At 35.3% G+C, this 12,535-nt stretch overlaps 2 protein-coding genes across 4 annotated transcripts in view; one reads left to right on the top strand and one right to left on the bottom strand.

Annotated features, from left to right (window-relative positions):
- Positions 1–3,068, bottom strand: part of LOC116303558 (synaptotagmin-2) — a 22,085-nt gene extending 19,017 nt beyond the window's left edge. For all 3 annotated transcript variants that reach the window (XM_089036534.1, XM_031713116.2, XM_031713119.2), the window contains exon 1: positions 2,892–3,068. The gene's annotated coding sequence lies outside the window, so the exon portion shown is untranslated. The remainder of the gene's footprint in view (positions 1–2,891) is intronic.
- The window catches only part of LOC116303559 (ubiquitin-conjugating enzyme E2 Z), an 18,036-nt gene extending 5,501 nt beyond the window's left edge, over positions 1–12,535 (top strand). Inside the window, exons 2-8 of the mRNA XM_031713121.2 lie at positions 4,318–4,502; positions 6,752–6,824; positions 7,926–8,113; positions 8,606–8,717; positions 9,199–9,311; positions 10,085–10,175; positions 10,981–12,535. Coding sequence (XP_031568981.2) covers positions 4,384–4,502; positions 6,752–6,824; positions 7,926–8,113; positions 8,606–8,717; positions 9,199–9,311; positions 10,085–10,175; positions 10,981–11,124 — 840 coding nt within the window. The 5' untranslated portion in view covers positions 4,318–4,383 and the 3' untranslated portion in view covers positions 11,125–12,535. The remainder of the gene's footprint in view (positions 1–4,317; positions 4,503–6,751; positions 6,825–7,925; positions 8,114–8,605; positions 8,718–9,198; positions 9,312–10,084; positions 10,176–10,980) is intronic.

The following is a 12,535-nucleotide window of genomic DNA, read 5'->3' as shown; positions in this document are numbered from 1 at the left end:
CTATTGTTACTTATTATACATTTTAAAACCAGAATACATATCGTTTAGACGAATAGACAAGTCACCACCTGATATTTTTTATGCATAGGACAACCTTTTTGACAATGACTGTATGTGAGAAGAATAATTTAACTTTAGAAGGCAGTTTGAAGCAAAGATCGAAAAGGGAAAGACGTACTGAGGAGAGAGAGCAGCAGAGAGCAGAGAATTCAATATAGAACAGCCAGCTAGAAAACAGAAGAAGCGGTAAAAGAAAAGAGCAGAAAGAAAGCAGCGGACAGAGAAAATAAGAAAAAAAAGAGGAAAAAACAATAGATAAACACCAGCAGAAATACGTACAGCTACATATGGTCTGTCATGCAAAAGCTGCGTGACAGCGAGGACATCTGCGTCAGTGACGTGTTGTGATGCTCTATCGAGTGCAGAAACGACATTTAATTCGTATTTCACGTGTTATGAGTCAAGTAAGGACCAAAAACCTGGACTGCATATCAATTCTTCGATTGCACGATTAACAGCACGAAAAATGGCCGCCATGCTTTTGTCTTTCAATTCTCTTGGGAATGCTTGCACCCCATCAATACAAGATTACCGTTAATATTGGATGTCGCAGTATAGCGCGCAGTTACATCAAGGGCTGGATTAGTTGCACTTGATGAAGACTTGTTAGTCTTCCGTTTAACTTCTAAACTGACAAATGCCATCAAATTTCGCTAAAACTTATTAAAATTGTGATTACAATAAAATAATCTCAAGTTGACAGTCACTCGCTTCGGATCCAGTCATGATATATAGAGTGAAGGCATTTAATCCGTGAAATAAAAAATGTTAGTCAACGTGTAATAGTCAAATAGACACAAAAGAAAACAATAGAATTAGGGTCGATGAGAAAAAAGGAATGATTGATTGGTACGTGAACTTAAAACTGACAACGAATGTACAGGGGTGTGTTCGCTGTTCATTGAAGTCCAACACACCACGCATTCAACATTGAACTTCTACAAATGTCCAGTGAGGGGAGGGGGACGTTTCCTTTAGCGATAAGTCTTCTTATCTCTTCGTTTGTTTTAGAGTACCATTTACCCTCGAACTCTGTTATCTCATCGAGGGAGATAAGAAACAAACTATCGAAGCAAGAGTATTAGAGAGGGGACGGTTTGCCCCCTACCCCTCCCCCCATGTCGCTGGACCAGAATTACTGAAGAGAATCGCTTATTCTTCTCTGATGAAGAAAACATGCAAAGATCTTACCGATCGACTCCATTGGGCACCAAACAATAGGCCTAAGCGAAAAATATAAAAATATTACACCATTGTTTCGTGATCAGTGAAGGACATTCGCAGTGAAAGATTTTACCCAGATTTTACCTTAACTTATTAGATTCCTCATCCGCTTGCGAATAAATGCGTTAGAATACACCTTTTGAAAATCATAGACTATTAGCTCAAGTCGAATGCCGGAGAAATTGCGTTTCAATCCGCATTCTTATTTTAGCCTCTAACTAAGTTTGTTGAAGAATTATCATCATAAAAATACCCAGGAAATATTCCCAGCAAACTCTCATCGAACCCGTTTGTTAACTTGTAAGCTTAAAGTATCACAAAATGCGCTTTTTAAAATTGACTTATAAAACCAATTTTTAACCCGATATACGAATAATTCATGGAGGGAATTACGCTATTGTCATTATGTAGATTATTAACTAGATTTTGGCGCGCAATTTCTCACACAATACACAATTATCTAAACTAAAATCAATTAAAAATCAACTTGAATTCACTTTGAAGTATTGATTTGTGTTCGTCAGGACTACTAAATGAATTCCCTCGTTTCTCATTTAAGGATATATTTATAGAGCTTGCCTTCTTAGTATGGGGAGAGCGCCAAAGTCAGCTAGTACACTAATGTTTTTGCTCAAGTGGAACGCAGTTCTCAAGCGCAGCTCAAGAATATTCTCTGACTTAAATAATTTTCAAATAAATAATTTTTCCAAAAGAGTGTAAGGAATACTGATTCTCGAAGCATAATAATGTGTGACATTTTTGAAAAGTTTTGTTCAAAGTTGACATGCAGCTGCGTCTGAAAACGGATTCGAACGATTAACCTTCGCTCCGGTACGCTGTCATGCGCCGGTTAGCAAAAGCAGATCAAACCCTAGAAAGCTGTAAATTTTTAATTTTTATATTTTCTTGAAGTTTATAAGGCATTGTGTTCATAATGCACCACAGCGATGACAAAAACCCACATCAGCCAAACAATCAACAATAACATTTATTCCTATCTTAAGCAAAGTTAGATTGTTTTGAAAATTTACTTGCAAATTATCGTGCCAATATTCACAAGTTGAGCGCGAATGTTAAAAACGTGGAACACCCAGAAACTACGCACACACCCTAAGCCAATTTTAGGATACATTTTGATCCCTAATTTTATGGTAATAGTGATTGCAACGTGCCATTTAGGGTCTTAATTCTTATTGTATATTATGTTGACATTCCTTTCTTACGGGTACTTGTGATAGTAAGAAAGTCAAAAATATATTAATCTAAAGAAAAAACTGTTTTCGCTCTAAAAGTCTAATGTATAATATAAAGTTGATGAATAAGTTATATTTCAAAACTTCACCAAGGCGCACTCGGGCACTTTTTGAGTATTCCTAATACTTTTAACTCCAAATCAGTATAGTGCTGATTATTTACATAGTGAACACCTTCAACTATCTATTTATTTATGAAAAGTTCTATTTCTTCAGCTGAGAATCAAAATAAAATATATTTGATCCCCGGTGTTTTTCTCGCAGTGTAACAAATCATAATAACTGAGTTTACTATAAATCGCGCGCAATTTGTCAACAAATTGCTAACCGCTTTGATCAAAGTACTACTCTTACCTTATGACTTCAAACCCGATAGCACACATCATTCCCTAGCTACATGATTTTTTCCCTTATCCCCAAGCGTGCCGTATTGATAAAGAAGTATGTCTTCAAGATCCAAAATGTGCAATTTCAAAAAGAAGAAAGCAGAAGAAACAAAGACGACTGACTGCAGACGAGTACTCTGGTACTCTCAAGTAAGCAGCCATGTGAAACATTCTTTTCGTTTCTGATTGGCTGTTTCTTGGCTAAGGGTTTTCAGTAGGTCAACATGTCACGACATAGTAAATCGCCCCCTCAATTCCTTAGCTTTGGAGGTAAATACAAAGTTTCATAACTTTGGTTAAAACTTTGTGCACTTTATCTAAACGAATTCATTTAATTAAAATATCAAAAAATACCTCCAATGCAAACTGTGGGATATTATTGGTAAACTTAAAAGTCATCACTGTATCAATCCTGGTCGCCATTAATAATGGTTGCTATTAGCAACCCGTTTAACTAAATTATCAATGATTTAGATAAATTTGTTGCATTCGGCATTTCTATGTTTTTATCATTTAGGTCTTGGTAAATGGCTTTTTAAATAGATCTCCTTGTCGGTCCATCTTATGAAGTTTCTTATCCCGGCTTTTTCCGTGCACATTTTGGAATTTGTTAGAGCAAATACTGGGATGTTGATTGTATGGATGGTATGTTATTACCTTTAAATATTAAAAGTCGTAGATGAGTAAACAGAAGAAAAACACGTCATTATTTGTTCAATAGCACATGGAACCAAGAAATTCAAGGGTGGATCAAAGATTTTTAAAACGGGGGGAGGGGGGGGGGGGCTGTTAAGTACGCGGGGGAAGTACGCGCGTCTCAAGTTGACAAAAAATAAATTGAGAGCTTCAATGAGTGAAAGTTTATCCGGATAATGTTTTCACAAAAGAGAGGGGAGGTGGCTAGTCACCCCCCTCTCTACCCTTGGATTCGCCCCTAACTCTGGTCCCCCTGGCCCGGAATGACAATCACATGATGTATATACCTTGAGTACCACCCTTCTGCAGTCCGTGTATCAAAGGTTCAAGAGAAATCAGTTCAATTGTTTAAAACAGCAATCAAGCAGGGTGAAGATCCGTCGACTGATAGAGCTGCTTCAATAAAACTTTATCTTTCCCGAGTTGTTAATGAAATCTCATTGTAAACACAACTCAAACTGCGACAAAAATAGAAAATATTGGCCGAAGAAAGAAATCTTAGCTTGCTTTATCCTAAACAAGCAAAAATAATATCACTGAAAAATATTTTTTTTATCAGCTGCAATATATTTTTACATTTGTACTCATCTTAATCAAGGGAATATTTTCTGATCTAAATTTTTATGCGATCACATCAGCTATCCGTAACGTTTTAACATTTTTGATCTGTCATTTATTCATTCTTATATTTCCTCCAGATGCTCCTGTATCCATAACGAGGCTTCATCGTTATTGCGCATGTTCATCTTGGGCAAAAGTTCAAAATGGCGGAAGAAGATTCGGATTTTCTTTCCTCGACATCAAATGCTTTGTGGGACCCTTTGCACTCTAAAGACTGGGATAAAGAAACCGTCACACCACAATGTATCTTAAGGATTAAAAGGTAAGACAATTCCAATCAACGTTGGCTGTTTTTTTTTAACATTTTCATTCTTAGAAAAATTGTTGATGGACAAGGACAGGAATTTTGAACTTGTGAGCTTGATTTATTATAAGCTCTATTTCTCTTTTTATAAAAAGCTGCTTTTTTCTTTTTTGTGAGCTTCTTCCGGATAAGAATAAGATATATGAAGAAAGCAAAGAAATAATAACCTCTACAGAATACCGAATAATTTTAAACGTATCCGTACTTGAGCCAGAATGACAAGACTGTGAATATGAGATTAAAAACTTTGTTTTTGTCAAAAAACATTTTTGGGATTAAAATCCTTTGGTGGTTTTGTTATTATAACCGCGTGTATGATGCAATAATGCGTATATGACAAGATACGAGCTTGTATTAATTCTAATTTACAAAGATTTCAAACACCAAAAATCTTAATTTTAAGCTTAATATTTTTTTACAAAAAGTCGTGGTTGTTTATACCATATTCCAGCGTTTTTATTTATCAATATAAGCTTAGGAAACACATATTAATTGGTTCCTCTTTATTGTCTTTTAAGGAGAATACAAACACAAGCAAAAAACATTGGAAATTTCATTCATTTCCTAACAAAATTTCGTTCCAGCCCATTTTCATATAAAGCTCGAAGCTATTTTGAATTTTTTTGACACGCCAATATTTTGAGATCAGTTTAATTAAGTTAGGAGTCAATACTCCAAGGTCAATAATAATAACAATATATCGAATTGATGGATTGCAAGCATTCCCAAGAGAGTCAAAAGACAAAAGCATGGCGGCCATGTGGTACTGTTAATGTCAATGGATGCTAAAGAGACATCTTTTGTTAAATGGCACCAACATGGCCTCGATGACGTAAAGTGCAATCAAAGAATAACTTTATTGAAGACTTAGTCAAAACATTTTTTCAAATAAGAAAATAAAAACAAAATCATGTTTTCAACCTGAAATTGTTGTATAAAATTTGCGCTAGAGAAAGCACACAGTTTTTAAATAGTGTATGTTTTCTCTGTGGCAAATCTTATACAACCGTAGACTTCTTTAGCTTGTGCATAATGTTTTCCCATTCCAGACCATACACATGTCATTCTCTTGAGAATAAGATTCTTTATTTGAGTTGTATCCAATATTCATGTGCCTTCTCATGATCATGCACAACAGTTACTGTTAAAAACAAAGAAAGGATACGTTAGGAAAGACACCTAGTCGGGAATTGGAAAACATTACTCCCAACCTAAAGAGGTCTATTTCAAAAAAGGTTGATGAACCCATAGGCAATAGCCAATGAGTCATTCCAACACAAATATGGTTTTTATGATGGCTTTGTCGACTACGAGAAATATTGAAAATTTCAACATTAAATTGATCTTGTATGCGAGTAGAGTTGTTGGTTCTCTCCTGTGCTTCAAGGGTTTTTTTTTCAGGTTATGTGGTTTTGCTAGCCTCGTTGCTTAAAAATGAAGTTCTAAATTCTAATTCAATCTTTGGTGATTGTTATACAACAGCCATAGCTTAATAGATCTTTTAGATAGGAGTACATTAAGTACACCAATCAACAATTGTTATTTATTTAGTTATCTATGAACTTTTTGAGCAGGAAGTCTTAAGCCCAGCTGTCCTCACAAAATTATCATGCATTTTTGATCCATGTATATATTTCAAGTATATTTTATTTTGGCTAAAGTTAGACCCCACAATATTTAAAATATAAAATAGAATATCTGTATTACCCAGTTTTTTTTTTTTTTAAATACTTTGGGTTGTGGTTTCCTATACTTCTCTTGCAGCATCCTGTGTGTTAAAGTATCTAAAATAGAAAACTGTTTTATATTTAAGGAATATAAAATGCAACACATGTCTCTATACTGTGATATAATCACACTGGGAGCTGTAGAGCCAAGAGAAGCAAGCTTAGGAACACGAGGCATAGCCAAGTATTTCTCTTGCTTTTCGAGTGCTCTACAACTTCCATAGTGTTTATATCACAGTACAGAGACATAAGCAGCTGTCTTATATTGCTCTTATAAAATATTTTTGAAGGATTTTGTGCGAGCGTGTCGCTCTGTTCACTAATATAAACATGGTAACCAGCCAATAATAATAATAATAATAATAATAATAACTTTATTCTTATATAGTGCCATTTCCATTTCTGTCCAATGGCGCTTTAGCCAATCAGCACACTTTATATCTCAAATAATTTGTAATTGTTATTTTTGTTAAATTGCAGAGATATAATGAGTATCTATAATGAACCACCCCCTGGGATGTGTATCGTACCTGATAAAGATGACATGACCAAGGTAGGTACATGTACACTATAATAAATATCCATTAATTTATAGATTATTGTTGGTTCTTGAATAGATCCATTCATGACGCAAAATATCAAGGGGAAAAAATTATATGTTGTATCAATAGTAACTTAATAATAATAATTTATTTGATTTTTATTGCATAATAATCAATACTGAGATTTTCTATTGCGCATGATATACAGTATAACAATTATAAATTTACAGTATAGCAAACTACATGTATATAACAGTAGTGTGAATAGAGTTAAAGTTATGTATGTATATTCTTCCGTCAGCTTAATGAATTGATAAAATCCTCCAAATTTTCAAGTCTTATCCCTCGTTTTTAGTCTTATCCACATTAAGTTCTCCCCTTTTTAGGATGCTTATCCACGGTCCTTGATATTTGAATTGATACAAGTTCTGTGTATTATCAATATTAATGTGCTATAGACCATATGAAAAACAAGTGTAAGACTGGGAACGAGCATCATGAACAATTTGTGATTTCAAATATATATTTTCATTTCAAGAAAGACCATGTCTAAATTAATCATTTCAGAAAGTTCTGTTTTCATATATTTAATCCCTAAAGAGTTATAAGCATTTGAAATGTACCAAAAACATGATAGCAAGGTTGGTAGGCCCTTGGTTGTTGTTTCGATATAAACCTTTCTAATTTCAAACAGCTGTAGCTTTTTTACAATTAAATGTTATGACACTGAAATTGTGGAAGATCACTAATTTTGATATACTCTTTCTATTTAAAGCGTCATTGTCCTCTATAACTGATGAACTAAGATATATCAAAGGACACGCCCTTTTTTATATGGTCCATGCAGTGAGTAAGGTGTTAGTCCAAAAGAACAGGGTGTTAGGTTGACAGAGTGTTAGGTTGTAATATTTAACAATATTTGCCAAAGGGGAAGTGAATATCAGGGAATAATAACCGAAACTCGTGATTTTGGATTATCGCTGGAGGTGATTATTGTGTGATAATCTGAGTTTTTCGACCAATCAGCGCATGAGATTTTCAATAATCACCTGTGAATTTATACTAATAGGTAGATATTATTAAACCTTGCTAATGTTTAATTGTTCCACCAGATTCATGCCTTGATAACTGGTCCCTTTGATACTCCGTACGAAGGTGGTTTCTATTACTTTCTGATTCGCTGTCCACCAGATTACCCCATTAGACCTCCCAGAGTGAAATTAATGACAACAGGGGGTGGACAAGTCAGGTTTAATCCAAACTTGTACAGGAATGGTAAAGTTTGCTTAAGTATCATAGGGTAAGTATACTATAAAACACCACTGCAAACCATTTCTTATTGTAGACAGTTTGTATTACAGCACAACATGTAAGATTATAACCAATGTATAACTTCAATGCTCTAAGGATTTTTGCTGCAAAACAAGCATTTGCATGCCTTATTTGGTAAAACCAGCCAACTTCGCCAGCTTATGTGGTCATACTTTTGCGTGTTGCACTGTAATGAAAAAATGTGTAACAGGTTTCTAACGATTTTCTGTGTTTGATACTCTGATCAAAACACTTGGGACACTGAGAGAATAAGAGAGAAACGTAGAAAACCATGATTCAAAGTGAATCTAAGTTATTTAAAAATAATAATTTGTGTCATCAATGTTTACCATAATCAGGATCATAAAGAATCCAAATTACTTATCTTATGCATTTCCTTGCCAAACAATAATTCCTATTTTTGTTGGATTCATATTATATGTATAATTTAAATGATAATTATTCTTTTTTTCCTTTATAGTACTTGGTCGGGTCCAGCATGGAGTCCTGCACAGTCATTATCAAGTGTCCTTATATCAATTCAGTCATTACTGAATGAAAACCCTTATCACAATGAACCTGGCTTTGAACAGGTAAGTTCTCTTCATGGGAGCTCAGTTTAGAAAAAAGTGAAAAGTAAAAATGGAATCAGGAAAAATTTGGAAACTTCAGGGCTTAAAATAACAGCCAGTCATCAGACAATGTCTTGCAAGAATACGCCGTTTTACAGTTCCGTTCCAAGCCCGAGGCTGGAGTTTCCGCACATATTAAAAAGTATAGTTTTGTTATGCACAGAAACTGCAGCCTCGACTTGCAACTATTATTAGTGGTCACTCGAACGGAACTGTAAAATGGAGTATTGGAGTTTTTCCATTCAAATTTTTGTCTTACTGGTCATTTTGACCTGCAATGTTGAGCCAGGAAGGAAGTATGGCCGAGCTAAAACTATTTTTTCCAGTCATTGTGACTGGCAAATCACCATTTTAAGCCCTGAAACCTCTGCAATATGCAATTCCTCCTGCAAATGTATTCATGGATGGCTGAGATGTTTTTTTAATCATTTTTGTTTAATAGGAAAGGCAGGCTGGTGATTGTAAGCGATATAATGAGTGCATACAACATGAAACCCTAAGAGTAGCTGTATCAGATATGTTGGAAGACAAGCTGAAATGTCCATCAGCATTGAGGTATGTGCAATATACAGTACTCTTTCTTGCTATTGTTTGAATGTTCATAGGTTTTTTTGTAAGCCAGTAAGTCATTTGATACTACATGTATATCTAAAACCACAGTAATTATTATGAATAGGCGGTAGGTTATTGGTTAAAGATAAATGTGAATTCTGTTTCTTCAAGCAAATTTTTCCTGGAAAAAAAATCTGAGCTCCAGGTGGGATTCAAACTGTGACCATCTGTTTGCTAGTCAGAAGCTCTAACTGAGCTAGTGGAACTCAGTAATGATAAAATTTACACCGTGAAAAGATGACGTTTCGGACACTAGCCCTTCGACGGAGTGAAAGAGAAAGAGGTGGAACTCATAGTGGAACTCAGCTCATAGTAGTGAGTGAGGTCTTGATCAGTATTTAAGCCTTGGAGTGTTAGTTCAATAACTAAAGTGGAGAATGATTGTGAAAGATCTTGAATTATTGGTCATTGGTTGTTTGTAGATTGAAAGCACATCATTGTTTTTGAGGTATCTGTCTCTAGACTTGTGTTCTCTACCATCTCTATCATGCAGGGAAGAGAATGTAATATTACTTACTAATGTCAAGGGCGGATCCAGGGGGGGCAAAGGGAGGCTGAAGCCCCCCTTCAGCAGAAAAAAAAAGATGCTTTTTTATATTGTTTTCTGTTGTGTTGACAGAAGAAACTCAATTAGCGCCCCCTAAACTCAATTAGCCCCCCCCCCCCCCTAAAATTTTGGCTGGATCCGCCTTTACTTAATTCTTTACTTTTTCCAGGGATGTTATGGAAAAGTCTTTTCCAGAATTTTATGACTATTATATGTCTGTAATAAATGAAAAGTCTTATTTAAATGGACAGAATATGCAAGTAAGTTCTTTTTGATCATTCAAATTATTGTGGCATAGCTACACCCAATAGGCATAATCACTGTTTTTCCATTTCAGGCCATGTGTCAATCTCCTAAGAATATTAAAGATCCTTATTTGATTGATTCCCATTCAAAACAAGTTCATTCATATTCGAGGGAAATGGGAAAACAATGCTTTCTAGCCATCGTTTTCATATTTTGTTTTTAACTTCACCAAAATTAAATGTACCAATAAATGTAACAAATTAACGGCAACAGAGTTAAAGAGGCACAGTGACCACAATAGCATAGCCAAGTCTAGTACTTACAATAACATACACGACTTTCAAAAATGGCCACCAAACTCAGTTACATGTAGGACTAGGGACAATAATTGAATGGAAGCCAGGTAAAAGTCATTACATGTACTTCAAAAGACGCTAAAGAACTTGAATTGAGATGAGTGACTTTGACACTAAATATCGCACTGAATAGACTTTGTTTACTAATGAGGCCTTACTTACCTCGCTTCCATTCAATTGTCCCTAGTCCCAACCGAGTTTGGCGGCCATTTTTGAAAGTCGTGTATTAGACATAAAATCTTACTCTTCCTCAGGCATATCCAAATTTTCCTATGGGCAGGTCACTCCTCTCCCCAATGAATCTGAACATTCCATCCCTCCCTCCATTTTCCCCCATAACACATATGCATGAATTAAACCACCATCAATAGGAGGAGGAGGACTGGCTCTCTAGGATCCCCAGTCTATAGCCTGTTCTAAATGAACTAGATATTTTAAAAAACCCACTTATTTGCCTCCATAGGATCCCTTCGGGGAGAAAAGAGGAGTGTATGACTTTGGAAGTATACGGAAAAGACTTGAAGCCATCAAACAAAGATTAGACCAAAAAGCAGCTAAGAAAGTAGCAGACGAAGAGTCAAGTGAAAATGAAAATGCTGATTCTTAAAGAGAGTATTTATTTTGTTAAGATATTAATGATATTATATAGCAGCATAGCAAAAAAATAGTTCTCTTTTAATAATCTAAATGGATCCAATGCCTGAATTGTTTTCACCAATTGAAATCATCCAAATTTCCTTCTCCCTTCCCCTCTCACTGAATATTTTATTTCAATAAGATCTTCAACTTATGGTTGATTCTAGGATGCTACAGAAACTGGTTCTTGACAAAGAGTTTTTGTAGTAAAGCAAGTGAAGTGAATACTCCATTTTACAGTTCTGTTCAAGTGACCATGAATAATAGTTGCAAGTTGAGGCTGCAGTTTCTGCGCATAGCAAAACTATACTTTTTATCATGCGAGGAAACTCCAGCCTGAGCTTGCAATGGAACTGTAAAATGGAGTATTGAAGGAGGAATCATGCATATCGTTTGTCAACTTGCTTCACCTTAATTTTACTTTGAAACCAAGTCTAGTTAAATTAAGATATGCTCTAGGTAACTCAAGGGTTTGTTGTTAAATTTATCTGAAGATACTGGAAAACATTTAAGTGATTGTCAAGGCTTAGAAAGGAGACCACATTTGTGCCAACTTAAAAATAGCAACAATAAAAGTATCAACACGAGCAGCAATACAACACAACCCACATCAACAGTGGATCAGCAGCAGCAACAACAGCAACAGCCCATGCAGGAGCAGCAGCAACAATGACAGCAAAAACAACAACAGCAGCAGCAACAACAATGATAGCCAAAATAACAGCAGCAGCAGCAACAACAATGATAACCAAAATAACAGCAGCAGCAACAACAGCAACCACAAAATCAGCAGCAACAACAGTAACAATAAGTAACAACAGCAGAAGCAACAACAGCAACGACAAAAATAGCAGCAACAACAGCAACAATAAGTAACAACAGCAACATCAGTGACAGCAAAAACCACAGCAGCAGCCACAACAGCAACCACAAAAGTAGCAGCAACAACAGCAACAATAAGTAACAACTGCAGCAACAACATATAACAGCAACAATAACAAAACAAGAAGAGGCAGACAAATTGATATGCAAACACCAATCTTTTGGTCTCTTGTAACCAATTTCATGTATGTTTATATAAATATTAATTTTCATATTAAAAGCCTGCAATGGGACAACTTTTCCTAAGAACAGAAAATTAGGAATGTTGTCACAGATCAGTAAATAGCTTTATGGACCCCTTGCATGTAATTCCTAGAGGAATTGTTCAGGGGGGCAAAAACAATAGGCCATCTTTTCTTATGCAAAAAAAAAATTGTTTTGTCCCCCAGAACAATTCCTCTAGGGACTCCGTGCAAGGGGTCTATACCTTAAATGATATCCCATCTTATAGAAGTGATTTTTGGTAGCTTGGTTTACAAAATTAAAGAGATTATTTTACA

This window comes from Actinia tenebrosa, unplaced genomic scaffold, assembly GCF_029948245.1.
Source record: "Actinia tenebrosa isolate PJP-AT-01 unplaced genomic scaffold, QUT_ActTen_1.0 PGA_scaffold4__44_contigs__length_22323623, whole genome shotgun sequence".
NCBI classification, from domain to species: Eukaryota; Metazoa; Cnidaria; class Anthozoa; order Actiniaria; family Actiniidae; genus Actinia; species Actinia tenebrosa.
Note: the sequence above shows the minus strand (reverse complement) of the source record. Positions and strands in the feature narration are given on the sequence as shown.